Source organism: Hylobates moloch, unplaced genomic scaffold (genome assembly GCF_009828535.3).
Source record: "Hylobates moloch isolate HMO894 unplaced genomic scaffold, HMol_V3 SCAFFOLD_10, whole genome shotgun sequence".
Lineage (NCBI taxonomy): Eukaryota > Metazoa > Chordata > Mammalia > Primates > Hylobatidae > Hylobates > Hylobates moloch.
The window spans coordinates 67,534,782-67,549,927 of NW_026652285.1; the positions used below are offsets into that span (position 1 = coordinate 67,534,782).

At 51.5% G+C, this 15,146-nt stretch overlaps 1 protein-coding gene across 10 annotated transcripts in view; it reads left to right on the forward strand.

Moving 5' to 3' along the window:
- The window catches only part of AOPEP (aminopeptidase O (putative)), a 400,140-nt gene that overhangs the window by 365,488 nt on the left and 19,506 nt on the right, over positions 1 to 15,146 (forward strand). For 2 of the 10 annotated variants that reach the window (XM_032164582.2, XM_058445636.1), the window contains 2 exons: positions 4,294 to 4,380; positions 11,777 to 12,255. In XM_032164582.2, coding sequence (XP_032020473.1) covers positions 4,294 to 4,380; positions 11,777 to 12,037 — 348 coding nt within the window. In that variant the 3' untranslated portion in view covers positions 12,038 to 12,255. Of the gene's footprint in view, positions 1 to 4,293; positions 4,381 to 4,845; positions 6,320 to 9,458; positions 11,125 to 11,776; positions 12,256 to 15,146 lie in introns of those variants that run through there. The other 8 variants (XR_009215307.1, XR_009215306.1, XR_009215305.1 and 5 more) reach the window with 8 other exon arrangements.

The following is a 15,146-nucleotide window of genomic DNA, read 5'->3' on the forward strand; positions in this document are numbered from 1 at the left end:
AATAAATTAGGTATTGATGGGACGTATCTCAAAATAATAAGAGCTATCTATGACAAACCCACAGCCAATATCATACTGAATGGGCAAAAACTGGAAGCATTCCCTCTGAAAACTGGCACAAGACAGGGATGCCCTCTCTCACCGCTCCTTTTCAACATAGTGCTGGAAGTTCTGGCCAGAGCAATCAGGCAGGAGAAGGAAATAAAGGGTATTCAATTAGGAAAAGAGGAAGTCAAATTGTCCCTGTTTGCAGATGACATGATTGTATATCTAGAAAACCCCATTGTCTCAGCCCGAAATCTCCTTAAGCTGATTAGCAACTTCAGCAAAGTCTCAGGATACAAAATTAATGTACAAAAATCACAAGCATTCTTGTACACCAATAACAGACAAACAGAGAGCCAAATCATGAGTGAACTCCCATTCACAATTGCTTCAAAGAGAATAAAATACCTAGGAATCCAACTTACAAGGGATGTGAAGGACCTCTTCAAGGAGAACTACAAACCACTGCTCAATGAAATAAAAGAGGATACAAACAAATGGAAGAACATTCCATGCTCATGGGTTGGAAGAATCAATATCGTGAAAATGGCCATACTGCCCAAGGTAATTTATAGATTCAATGCCATCCCCATCAAGCTACCAATGACTTTCTTCACAGAATTGGAAAAAACTACTTTAAAGTTCATATGGAACCAAAAAAGAGCCCGCATCGCCAAGTCAATCCTAAGCCAAAAGAACAAAGCTGGAGGCATCACGCTACCTGACTTCAAACTATACTACAAGGCTACAGTAACCAAAACAGCATGGTACTGGTACCACAACAGAGACATAGATCAATGGAACAGAACAGAGCCCTCAGAAATGATGCCGCATAGCTACAACTATCTGATCTTTGACAAACCTGACAAAAACAAGAAATGGGGAAAGGATTCCCTATTTAATAAATGGTGCTGGGAAAACTGGCTAGCCATATGTAGAAAGCTGCAACTGGATCCCTTCCTTACACCTTATACAAAAATTAATTCAAGATGGATTAAAGACTTATATGTTAGACCTAAAACCATTAAAATCCTACAAGAAAACCTAGGCAATACCATTCAGGACATAGGCGTGGGCAAGGACTTCATGTCTAAAACACCAAAAGCAATGGCAACAAAAGCCAAAATCGACAAATGGGATCTCATTAAACTAAAGAGCTTCTGCACAGCAAAAGAAACTATCATCAGAGTGAACAGGCAACCTACAGAATGGGAGAAAATTTTTGTAACCTACTCATCTGACAAAGGGCTAATATCCAGAATCTACAATGAACTCAAACAAATTTACAAGAAAAAAACAAACAACCCCATCAAAAAGTGGGCAGAGGACATGAACAGACACTTCTCAAAAGAAGACATTTATGCAGCCGAAAAACACATGAAGAAATGCTCATCATCACTGGCCATCAGAGAAATGCAAATCAAAACCACAGTGAGATACCATCTTACACCAGTTAGAATGGCTATCATTAAAAAATCAGGAAACAACAGGTGCTGGAGAGGATGTGGAGAAATAGGAACACTTTTACACTGTTGGTGGGACTGTAAACTAGTTCAACCATTGTGGAAGTCAGTGTGGCGATTCCTCAGGGATCTCGAACTAGAAATACCATTTGACCCAGCCATCCCATTACTGGGTATATACCCAAAGGACTATAAATCATGCTGCTATAAAGACACATGCACACGTATGTTTATTGCGGCACTATTCACAATAGCGAAGAGTTGGAACCAACCCAAATGTCCAACAACGATAGACTGGATTAAGAAAATGTGGCACATATACACCATGGAATACTATGCAGCCATAAAAAATGATGAGTTCGTGTCCTTTGTAGGGACATGGATGAAACTGGAAAACATCATTCTCAGTAAACTATCGCAAGGACAAAAAACCAAACACCGCATGTTCTCACTCATAGGTGGGAATTGAACAAAGAGAACTCATGGACACAGGAAGGGGAACATCACACTCCGGGGACTGTTGTGGGGTGGGGGGAGGGGGGAGGGACAGCATTAGGAGATACACCTAATGCTAAAGGACGAGTTAATGGGTGCAGGAAATCAACATGGCACATGGATACATATGTAACAAACCTGCACATTGTCACATTGTGCACATGTACCCTAAAACCCTAAAGTATAATAAAAAAGAAAAAAAAAAAAAAAAAAAAAAAAAAGAAAATAGGCTCTTTCCCCAAGTCTGAGAGCAGCAGCTCCTGTCCCCAGCTGTCGCTCCCATCCATGTGGACATCTCGCCAGACCACACCAGCTTGCCTGCAAGGCCCTTCCGCCTTGGGGAGCTGGTGCCCATCTTCACAAAGCTCACAGCAGATGATACCTCTGCTGGTGTGTGGACCTGGCAGTTTGGTGGCACATGTAGGTGGCTGTGAGTTGGAAGAGAGATGAGGGATGGAGGCGTCCAGCGGGCAGTTTGGGTTCTCCACAGCTGGGTGCAGTTTCTTCTAGAGGCTCCCTCTGGCATGTGAGCTAACTTCTTTGAGCTCTGGTCATTTGTTCTTTCTGTTGGGGAGGTGGAGGGACTCTTTCTTGTATAGTCTGTTGTTAATTTCCGTTGGCTGTAAAGGAAAGCACATTTTGTTGAAGGTGGAAAGATTTTGTCGTCCCAGCCTCCTTCCCTTTTGCTCTGAGGGCAGAGGCTATCAGCCCCTCCCAGAGGCATGCCGCTTCAGCACTTCAAAGGGCCTGGCTGCCTGCGAACCCAGGGCTGCCCAGTGGAATTCCTGAGTTAACACCCGTTCTCAGAGGGCGCTGTGGCCTGGGGGAAGGATTCTTCCAAAAGATTGGTTTCTCTCCTTCAGTCTTAACTGTTTGCATGTAAATCTATTTAGAGTAGATTAAAGGAGAAATCCAGCTAGGTCAGTGGATAATGATGTCATTTACAGGGGCCCTCGCCAAATGTTGACATTGCTTACATTTTATTATTGCCGCAAATATATTACTGTAGAGTATCTCCCTCTTTCACAGCCAGTAAAAACAAGGTGTGATAGAAGGAGGCTCTTCTGAAATGCACATAATCACTTCCATGTATGGCTAATGTTGATTCAGTAATGGAGTATAAAATGGTCGACTTGGTATAACTGAGAGCGCTTTGATGCAGTAGAAAAAGGCAGGTGAATCTTGTAGAGCATGTGCCTGCAGCACAGAGCGATGCCGCCTGCTCCGGGATGTGGGGAATACGTTGCGCAGGTGGTTCTGCCTGTGTCCATAGGGCGACCAGGGCTGGCATCGGACTCTTCCACTGTGTCTGGAGGTTCGAAGAGGGTGGGAGTGGGGGTTCCTTCCCAATTCCTGCAGGTGAACTTTTAATAAAGTGTATCTTTTAAAAGAACGGCATCCACCTTTAGCTTGTCTGTTTTCAATGTTGTGCAAACCTACATGCATGTGGATACACAGCAGGAACTATCCACTTCAGGGGTGTCCTGGGCTTACTCCTTCCCCAGACTCTCAGAAGGGTGCTCTGCCTCTTTCGGGGAATTAGAGAGCAGTGTCTCTGCCTCTTACTGTGTTTGTTACAAATCAGCAGCACTGAGCCAAATCTGCTGCAGGAGCTTAAAGAGTGGTGATTTGAAAGGGAACCCTCACAGCACCCTGAGGAAGGAGCACCAGCAGCCCGGTCGGAATGTGCATTGAATTTCCTAGTTATGCTTTGCGTTTAGTATCTGTCATCTTGCAAAATCATGTTTAAAACAGTGAAACACCCAACAGAAACACCTGCTTTTCTCTCTAAAGTTGACTGACAGCCCTAATTAGCAGTGTGGTTTCTTTCTTTAAAAAGTAAACTGACTGCACGGTGGCTCACGCCTGTAATCCCAGCACTTTGAGAGGCTGGGGCGAGCTGTTTAAGAGGTCAGGAGATCGAGACCAGCCTGGCCAACATAGTGAAACCCCGTCTCTACAAAAATTAGCGGGGTGTGATGGCAGGCGCCTGTAATCCCAGCTACTTGGGAGGCTGAGGCAGGAGAATCGCTTGAACCCGGGAGACGGAGATTGCAATGAGCCAGATCGCGCCACCGCACTCCAGCCTGGGTGACAGAGCGAGTCTCTGTCTCAAAGAAAATAAAAAGTAAAAAAAAAATAAAAGAAAATGTAAAACTAAGTGTGTCAACAATGCCAGCCCATTTGAGAGCACAGCTTTCCGGAATACAGAGGCTGCCCGTCACTGGGCCCGGTGGGCTGGGATGCCTGCCTGCTTGTCGCTCACTGGGCTCTCTTCTTGTTCCTCCAGGTTCGCCATCGGTGGTGTGAACTCATTGTTAAGCATAAGTTCACGAAAGCCTACAAAAGTGTGGAGAGGTTCCTTCAGGAAGATCAGGTAGGTGTCATCTTTCAGTGGATGAGGATTCTGTAAAGGCTGTCCCTGCACTTCACACAGGAACCCACGTTCTCAGTATCTCTTTCATAACAAATAATTAAATCTCTTACAGAGATTCTTAAGGACTGGTAGGATCTTGGCTAACACTGATTCTTCTGAGCTGCTTTTTTCCTCTCTCAGTATCTTTGAAGGATTGAGTTGAGCACCTTCAGTGCCGCCTCGTGGCCCACACGTCATCCCATGCTGCGTGCTCACACTTCACGGCATCTCCAGCACCTGCTAGGCCCTGCTTGTCCCTTGGTGATGCCGTGGGGTAGATCCCTGATTTCAGTGGCCCTTATTTAAAGTACACGTGCAAGTCAGACTGGGAGAGCCCCGACAGGACAGTCTCGGTCTGTACCTGCACCTGCCGTGGTGCACTAGGCGGGTTTCCTTCCTGTGAGAGCTTTTCTCACTGTTCACCAGGGACAGCAGTCACCTTCCTAGGAGCTCACAGGCAGTGCGCATGCGGGAGCGGATCTGGGGAGACCTTCATCGGCCGCCTCTGATGTCCGCAGTGTGTCAGGTCACCAACAGGTGTGTCCTGTAACACGTCACAGCCTCCCACGCCCTCCCCATTTCCCCACTCTCCACCCCCTCTGCCTCTGAACGAGTGGCCTGCCAAGCACTGTGGGTGACAGCATGGAGCTGCCTTCCAGCTGGGGTGGAGAGTGGGAGTGAGGCAAACAAAAGGACTTTTGATAGGGTCTCAGTGTGGGGGACAGCCAGCCAGTGAGGCCTGAGGCCTCATTATTCCCACAAAGAAAAGTACATGCCTTTGTACCAGAAGAAATGTCACATTTGCACAGCAGAGCAAGAGGTGTCTGGAAAAACATACAGGAGTATAAGAAGGACAAAATTTAAGAGCAACTTTAAGGTCTATTCTAAAGACCAGAATTCACTGCAGTGTATTTAGAATCGTGATCTTTGACAAATAAGGATCACCATGTCTGGGCTTTTTGGGGAAAGCACTTTTGAACCCTTAACTACGAAGTTTTGCTCTTGCGATGTCTTTGAGACCCTTCTTTTAGTTTGCTCCAGCAGAATGTAACTCATGGCATAACTAAGCCTGGCACAAGAGAGTAGGCAGATCCAGAGCGGGCCCTTGGGTCTTCCAGAACGTCCTTGGCTATTTTAAAAATACAGGAAAAATGCAAATGTGAGTGTTTGCGGCATTGTTCCCAAGCAGCAGAGCCGGTGCGGGCTGCGGTGCAGGGCTGTGGAGGAAAGGGTGCGGGTGGGGCGGGCGTCTCTGCGGGCATTGTGATGTGTCTCTGTTGCGGCTGCTGCCTGCTGTGCTCTTCGCTTCCCTGGCAGGTGAAGGACTTCCTGGGTGAGCTCAGACCAGCTACTCCTAGGGACACACTTTGCGGGTCAGGAGTCCCGTGTCTCTGTAATGCCACACAGGCTCTCCGCGTGGTAATTCTGGGAACCATCTCTGTCTGTTCAGAGCATTCCTGACACGGCCATCATGGTGGGAATGCCTGCTCATCGTTCTGTCACCAGTGAAATCGTCAGAGTCTGTGTAGAGAATTGGGAGCTGAGGATTCCTTGGGGTTTTGAGAACAAGGAGGAGACAGGGATTGCAGACTGCAGCTTCCAAAAGCACAGTCAGCGCACGGCCTCTGTCTTCTCTGGGGTCTTTGCAGTTTCTAGACTGCAAGTGTGTGTGGAACAAGCACAGACTGAGCTCATGTGTGCATGTGTGGGTGCCCACGCCTTCGCCTGATGCCCTTTGGCCTCTGTGCCCTGCAGGCCATGGGTGTGTACCTCTACGGGGAGCTGATGGTGAGTGAGGACGCCAGACAGCAGCAGCTCGCCCGCGGGTGCTTCGAGCGGACCAAGGAGCAGATGGATAGGTCCTCAGCCCAGGTGGTGGCTGAAATGTTATTTTAACGAGGTGATTCTCTCCCTTTCCTTTCTGTCATTTAGTTCTAACCAGATACTCCTCTTAGGAGCCAACTAAATCAGTAAGCCGAATAGTTAGCCAAGACTACCCGCAGCATCAGTAGTCGGCTCCCTGGCCCGGGGCCTGGAGAGTAACTGGCCAAGTGGGTGCTGGGCTGATATGGGAGCCCAGAGTCCCTGGAGCACCTTGCCTGGCTGTGGCAGTCACTGGGAAGCAGAAACTGTCCACCTGGAGGCACAGCGGCGCTCCCTGGCACTATTTTGGCCACTTCAGGTTTTATAATCTGTAGGAACAAAAATTGTGGGGGAACATCTTGAGTAGGTTTAGAGATGGAATGGGAAGCCTGGCAGAAGCGCTGGTCCGGTCTTCAAGGTCACGGCTGACATAGGAGTTTAAGCGGCCGTGTGACTCCAAAGCCTTGCTTCTGCAAGCAGATGTTTTCTTCTAGCCATGTGTGAACTGGAGGTTCCTTGGGCTGTCCACGCCTGGTCATGGGCTGGCAGGAGACTCTCCAGGCACACGCAGCACACACAGCACATGCACCACATGTAGCACACACACTGCATGCAGCACACACACACCACACAGCGCACGCACCACTCAGAGCACACACAGCACACACCACACAGCGCACGCACCACGCAGAGCACACAGCACACACACCACATACAGTGCATGCACCACACAGAGTACACGCGGCACACACGCCACACAGAGCACACGCGGCACACACCACACACAGTGCATGCACCACACAGGGCACATGCGGCACACACAGCACACGCACCACACAGAGCACCCTCAGCACACACACCACGCAGAGCACACGTGGCACACACAGCACAGAGCACCCGCAGCACACAGCGCATGCACCACACAGAGCACATGCGGCACACAGCGCACGCGCCACACAGAACACTCGCAGCACACAGCGCACACCGCGCAGAGCACACGTGGCACACGCAGCACACACACACCGCACAGAGCACCTGGAGCACCTGCAGCACATGGCACATGCACCACACAGAGCACACGCGGCACAGGCAGCACACACCACACAGCGCATGCACCACACAGAGCACATGCGGCACACACAGTGCATGCACCACACAGAGCACCCGGAGCACCCGCAGCACATGGCACATGCACCACGCAGAGCACATGCAGCACACACACCACACAGTGCATGCACCACACAGAGTGCATGCACCACACAGAGCACATGCAGCACACACAGCGCACACACCACACACAGCGCACACACCGTGAAGAGCACACACGGCACATGCAGCATACCACACACAGCACATGCACCACGCAGAGCACACACAGCACACGCACCACGCAGAGCACACGTGGCACATGGAGCACGCCACACACAGCGCACGCTCCGCACAGAGCACCTGGAGCACCCGCAGCACACAGTGCACGTGGCACATGCAGCACACACACCACAGAGTGCACCCACTACACAGCACACGGCGCATGTACCACGCAGAGCACGCGTGGCACACACACCACACAGCGCATGCACCATACAGAGCACCCGCGGGTCACACAGCACACACACCGCACACAGCGCATGCACCACACAGAGCACACGCAGCACCCGCGGCATACACAGCACACACATAGCATACGCAGCCCACACAGCACACACAGTGCACATGCCACACAGAGCACCCGGAGCACCCGCAGCACACACACCACACACAGCGCACGCACCACAGAGAGCACACGTGGCACACACCACACACAGTGCAGGCACCACACACAGCACCCCCGGCACACAGCACACACTACAGTGTACGCACCAGAGCACACGTGGCACACACACCCCACACAGTGCACGCACCACACAGCGCCCGCGGCACACACAGTGCATGCAGCACACATGGTGACGCACCACACAGAGCACACGCAGCACACAGTGCACACAACACACAGCACACGCAGCACACACAGCACATGCACCACACAGGGCACCTGCGGCACACGCAGCACACAGCACATGCACCACATGTAGCGCGCACACTGCATGCAGCACGTACAGCGCGCGCACCACACAGAGCACCTGTGGCACACACAGTGCACACACCACACCCAGCGCACGCACCAGAGCACACGTGGCACACACAGTGCACGCACCACACAGAGCACACGCAGCACACACAGCGCATGCACCACACAGAGCACACGTGGCACACACAGCGCGCACACCACACGGAGCACCTGCGGCACAGTGCACACGCCACAACACACCCAGCGCATGCACCACACAGAGCACCCGCGGCACACACAGCACATGCACATGTAGTGCACACACTGCATGCAGCACACACACCACACAGCGTGTGCACCACACAGAGCACATGCAGCACACACAGCGCACGCACCACACAGAGCACACGTGGCACACACAGTGCACGCACCACACAGCACCCGCGGCACACGCAGCACACACAGCGCATGCACCACACAGCACACGCGGCGCACACAGCGCATGCACCACATAGAGCACCCGCGCGCACGCAGCACATGCAGCATATGCCCTCCATGACCCTGTGTCTTGCGGGCAGGTCCCACTTTTTGCTTTGTTGTGTTGGAGCGGAATTTGTCCCCTGGCTTATATTGGAGTGAGTCCTAGATTACTTAAATCACTTCCTCTGTTAATTGTGCCTGGAATTAACCTGTTACATTTACTTCCTAGAAGTTAGTTGCTCAGTATGGGTTTCTACACTATTAAAGCAACCTAGCAGTAGTACATAAGGTTTTGTTAGGACAGCTGTGAGATTTTTTTCTCTAACAGTCATCATCATTTCTCTGTCTGCTCCGTTTTTCTTCAGTGTTTTATATGATATTAATAGGGGATGTCTAATTTTGTATCTTTAAAAAAACTTTATCAAATCTGAAGCATTTTTCATGTTATAGCTTCTCTAATTTTTCATGGATATTGAATATTTGGTGTTGATATTCATCACTCAGTTTTGAACATTGAGTTTTCTTCTAATGTTTTGTGCTTATGAAAACCATTTCTGTGTAACGTGTTTAAGTAGCTTATTTATCTGAAAGAACTCTAATAATGAAAAGAAATAAACAGGTTTTCCGAAGCATGATCATATTCTTCCAGAAGAGTCAGGAACCATGTGTGCCAGGAAAGGGAAACGGGACTGAGCATCTCGTAGTGAAACGCCTGCTACAGACATGACCCGGCTCCCCTCCAGGATGGGCCGGCGGCACACAGACTGCGCACTTACCTCACTGCCAGCCTCATAATAGTAATCAGTGTAAATGGTGTTTCTCTTTCGTTTTGTTATTTCGTGGCGTTCGTGTTAAAGTGTGTGAAACTACAAGGCCAGCTAGTCCTTTCATCGTTCCCTTCGGTGCAGGTTTTGGAGCAGCACTGCAGGGCACACCCCTCGCCACTCTTTATGTGGAATTTTTGCCCAAGCAGGCAAAGGAGTCATCTTGGTCACAAGTCTCCCCTTTCCCCCCTCTCCAACATCTTCGATCCTGTCCCCACCCCTCCAGATGCATCCAGGGGTTGCAAGCCTGCCCCCCAACCAGTCCCTGTGAGGAACAGTGGCCGGGATTGCTCTCAGGGCCCCTTCCAGCAGGGGGACCTCCTGACTTGAGAGTCCCCAAAGGCTTCCCAGGGCAGCTAGAATCTGCCTGGAGAGAGGGGATCTTGTCTCCAAGGGTTAGAGGCAGTAAACTAATAGCAAGGACAGCTGCCTTTAGCAATTGTGTGTGTCGCATGGCCGGTCCCTGCATTTTTCTTCAGTTCCAAAGCTGCACTGGCATTTTTATGGTCACCTCTGGAGTCTCTTTGATTCAAAAAACTATACCTCTAGGATGCCAAATAAACGAACAACAAACAGAAACTCCACCTGTTTGCTAGCATAACAGGCGTGAAGGCGGCAGTGTCGCCGGCGTCCTCCCGCGGAAGCCCGGTGCGCGCAGACAGCACGGGGCGGCGCTGCTCTCAGGTGCTCTGGCTGCTTGGGTTCCTGGCATGCTGATTTGTGACTTAAGATTAAAATCACATTGCCAGGGATTACCACGCAACCACGACCTTGGCTGCTCCTCCAGAAACTGTGGTCGCACTCACTGCAGATTGGAGAACAGGTGCATCTCGTAGCTCTTCTTTGGAAACAAAAGAAGCCACCAGCTGAGGAAGATGCTCACCGGTCACCGTCCCTTTATTTATGCCCAGCGATGACCTCTCTAACAAGGTGCAGAGCTTAGCTGATTGGTGAACAGTGATTGGTTTCCGCTTTGTTCACAGTGGCTAAGTTCTGCACCTGAAGAGAAGGTGAGATGGGGACAGTTAAGTTGGAGCCGCTGGGGCAGAGGCCGTTGCTGACGGGCCGGCCGCTGCTGCACAGTCAGCTTGAGTGCGGAGCGCGATCCTGGAGGATGAGAGACCACTTGGCCCCAAGGATGCACCGTCTCCTGCCAGGAATGCTAGCCATGTACTGAGTCCTTAAGTCTGTCCACAGAAACATCCACTAATCGGACATCTGTCTGAAAGGTCAAATGTATTGAAAGTTGCAAAAATTATTCTTACAAAAAACTGAAACCAAATGCATCACCTAAGTCGAGTGAAATCATGTGGTGGCTCATGGCTGTGAGCGGGGCGGGGTGGGGCTTTCGGAGGAGCTCCTGTTGTTCTGGGCGCGGTGAACTCTTTCTTGTATTTGCAGTCCAGGCCTCCGCGTCTCCTGCGCCAGCGGACGGTGCCCACGGAGCTCCCAGCTGAGGCGCTGCTTCTCCGGGCTGTCGATTGGACCCGCCCTCCGGTGCCTACTGAGCTGATATCAGTTCTCATTTTACACACTGGCTCAGTTCAGCAGGAACAGGAGTCGAGCCCTTGAGCAAAAAGCCTTCGTGTCTGTAAGTGCCCGAGGCTCAGGAGAGCTGGGGCTCCCACTCACGGCAGACAGGCCCGCGGCCACCCCGGCCCGGCGGCAGCATGGTGCCAGTCATCTGTATGTGCTCCTGTGGCGTGGGGGTTTGTAGACTCTGAAAACCCTGTTGGCAGAAAGTTAAGAGCTCCCAGGCCTGAAGGCGGGACACAGTGCCAGCAGGGGGGCATTTGCCCCCCATGTGTGAGGGAGGCAGGGCCCAGCTCTCCCACGGCAAGGTGAGCTGAGACTTTCTGAGAGCAGTTAGAGTGGGTGCAGGTCTGAAATGGGTACTCCTAGCAGCTATTGTGTACGCAAAGCCTGAGTACGACCTGCTGGTGTCACAGCCACGTGTGAGCAGGCCAGCATCACACGGCTCACTGTGACTCGTCCCTGAGACTGAAATGGGCCTGGGTCTCCTCCTTGTCCTGCGATTAAAGTCCTCTCTTGAAAGTGGAGAGCAAAGGCACACAGAGGTGCGCGCTCACAAGAATTCCTCCCGGTGACTGGGTAATCAGTGTTACTGCTGTTTCCTTTGCAGGAAAGACCACAGCGAGATTCTTTCATTCGTCTCCTCCTAGCCTGGGGGACCAGGCTCGAACTGACCTTGGACATCAAAGGAGGGATTATGTGGCTGCTAAAGCCATTGGCCCACAGCCCTGTTCACGTCTTGGTGCTTCTCTTTCCCAGAGGCTGGTCCCAGCCAGGCACACACAAAAGGCAGATTCTCGTAAACACAGCCTCCCTCCCTGGAGGCCCCCTCCTGCCCTGGATCTGGAGTGGAGCTGCTCTGGGGTTTTGAGTTCTTCTGCACAGATGACTAAATATATCCAAGAGACATTGGAAAACCTGCTGAACATTTTACATTGGTCTGCTCAGCACATGGCTGGATGTGGATATTTCTGTAATTCCAGAAAGTCACACAGCTCCTCTGTACGAGACCAGTGGGTGCCATTTAAAAGAACAGGATGAGAATCTAAGATATATTATTAATAAATGTGATGGTTTTTTTTGTATACGTGTTTGCTTCTGAATTTCATACTGTTTAAAATTAATAAAGGCCAGGTGCGGTGGCTCATGCCTATAATCCCAGCACTTTGGGAGGCTGAGGCGGGTGGATCATGAGGTCAGGAGTTCGAGACCATCCTGGCCAACATGGTGAAACTCCGTCTCTACTAAAATACAAAAAATTAGTCGGGTGTGATGGCGGGCGCCTGTAATCCCAGCTACTCGGGAGGCTGAGGCAGGAGAATCGCTTGAACCCGGGAGGTGGCGGTTGCAGTGAGCCGAGATTGCACCACTGCACTCCAGCCTGGGCAACACAGCAAGACTCCATCTCAAAAAAAAAAAAAAAGCACCACCAAAAAAAAGGATTCCTCACATTTCCGGGGTCCCCCCTCCATCCGCCCCCCCCCCCCCACCTCACTGGTTTCTTTGTTGTTTTCAAGGTAGTGTTCTCTTAGAAGCCTGAAAAACAAAAGAAATTTGGCTGCATGTGGGGCACTCTCTTCCGATAAAATGGAGAGCCTGGGCATATTCAGGCATCGTGGGAGTCTGGTGGTGTGATTTTTCTTTATCCACAAGGTTTAGGGTATAGATAGAAGCTGGGCACTGAGCTTCCTTGGCACTGTCCATGGGGCAGAATGTTTGAAAATGCCTGGAGAAGGCTGTAGGAACGGGTGCAGCCATGGGCCCCGTGCCAAGCTGGGCTGAGCCTGAGTGCACCTGAACACACCCACAGTCTCCTCTGCCTGGCTCCAGGGGGTACCACAAATTCTGGCCTGTTTGGGGTGAAGTGGGGCTCTACCAGGGATCTCGTCAGAAGCTTTGGACTGGGAGGCCTTGGTCTCCAGAACTCTGTTGTCCCAGTGACTGATTCCAGAACGTTCTTAGGATTTGCTCTCTGCTGTCACATGCCTTTGTGTGGGACTGGATAGCTGGCTGTGCCATCGTGGAGGACAACTCGGAACTTGACTGTTATGTTTGAATAAATACACGACTGCAGCTTCCTGTGGAGACTTAGAATGAACGATGCTTTCTCTCTGTGTGCTGCTGCCTTTTTTTTTTGTCTTTTTTTTTTTTTTTTTTGACAGAGTTTCACTCTTGTTGCCCAGGCTGGAATGCAATGACACGATCTCTGTACACTGCAACCTCCACCTCCCGGGTTCAAGTGATTCTCCTGCCCCAGCCTCCCGAGTAGCTGGGATTACAGGCTCCCACCACCATGCCCAGCTAATTTTGTATTTTTAGTGGAGATGGGGTTTCACCACATTGGTCAGGCTGGTCTCGAACTCCCGACCTCAGGGTGATCCACCTGCCTCGGCCTCCCAAAGTGCTGGGATTATAGGCGTGAACCACTGCGCCCGGCCTCTCTCTCTCTTTGCGCTTTCTAAGTGTGTTTGGCTTTCACTGAGGCAGTGCCGGGAAGGACCGTGGGAGCACCGGCCGCACTACCCTGTGAGGCTCCCACTCCCACTATGTGCAGATGCTTGGCACCTGGAGCTCTCAAGAGCTGCGGGCAGCTCACCGGCCCAGTGGTTTGGGGTGACCTTGCTTTTCCAAAAAGTGAAAGCCATGCTTTATCTTCTTTAGAAACCACTAAAGCAAAGCTGAACTGCTGAATAGGTGGGGTTCTGCACAAAGACCACTAATCCCCTGGCTCCTGTGAGTCACCGGGTCTTGTGACTTGCTTTGACCACCGGGGATCTGGCCAGTGGATGGCATAAAATTGGTGGACCTCATCAGAATCGGACACTGGTGTCACAGCTTTGGCCGAGGTCCTGCCAGGAGTCGGCCTTTGCTGCCTCCAGACCTGGGGGGCACCCTGCCCTTCCTGGGGCTGCCCCTGGAGGTGAAGGAGGGAGGAAGCCGGAGAGCAGCTCTGCCGCTCTGTCCAGGCAGGAGGCTCGCCAAGGCTCTGCGACTGCCCTCGCCGGTGTCCTTCACCCGTGCCTCAGCTGACTCTGAATGGGTTCTGCCAGCTGCTCCTCTGGCATCTCCTAAGAGACTTGAGAGAACCTCCACCCAGGGCCTGGCAGAGAGGCCTCTAGATTCCAGCCTGAGAGCAAACCGGGGTCTCAGGGTCAGTAGACAGATGTTACCAGTACTCTTCCATTTTTAAGTGAAGTATCACATCAGAAACTAGCTCAGATCAAAGGGCGTGTGACAGGACTGAGGCTAGAAAGCTCACTGCCTTAGCCCAGCCATAGCGCCTTCGGAGAGCAGGGGTGTCTGCACGGGACACAGTAGTTCTGGATGAAGACGGGCTGTCTGGAAGAGCAGGATGTGGGTTTGCTGAGGAACCTGAGTTCCCACTGTGGATTCACCTGCCAAGTGGCAGGGTTTGAATGCAGGTCCACATGGCTCGGAGCTTTCCTCCACGCCACAATGCCTCCCCAGCTGTGGGCCCTTCGTTGACATCTGCTGAGGCCTCCCTGTCCAGGCACTCTTGGGGACACTGTCTTGTCACACTCAGCAGCCAAGACTTGAGAAGTCCCCCTGGGCCTTCACTCCTAATCCAGTCTGATGGAAGGGCAGGCTGGGTGGGGGCACGGGCTGCTTTGGAAAGCATGGAAACCTGAACTTGAATCCGCCAGTTAAGTGCTGTTTCCCGGCCTCAGCTCAGCAGCTCCCCCGCGGCCGACCCATGGCTGGGACCTGTCACAGGTTCTCAGTTAATCAGATGTGAAGATATTAGCTCCCCCCACCCCGCAACAGGCTGTAAGAAATAAACTGATAGGAACAACCTTTACCAACAACCCAACGCCTCCACTGAGCAGACGGACCCAGGACTGGAGGGTCCCCACAAGACACATCAGCTCCGTGTCTAGGTAGAAGCCAAGAAACACCTGCTCACATGGGGCTTTCTTAGGCTCTAAAATGACTTGGAGATGCCACGGGATGGGGGAGCC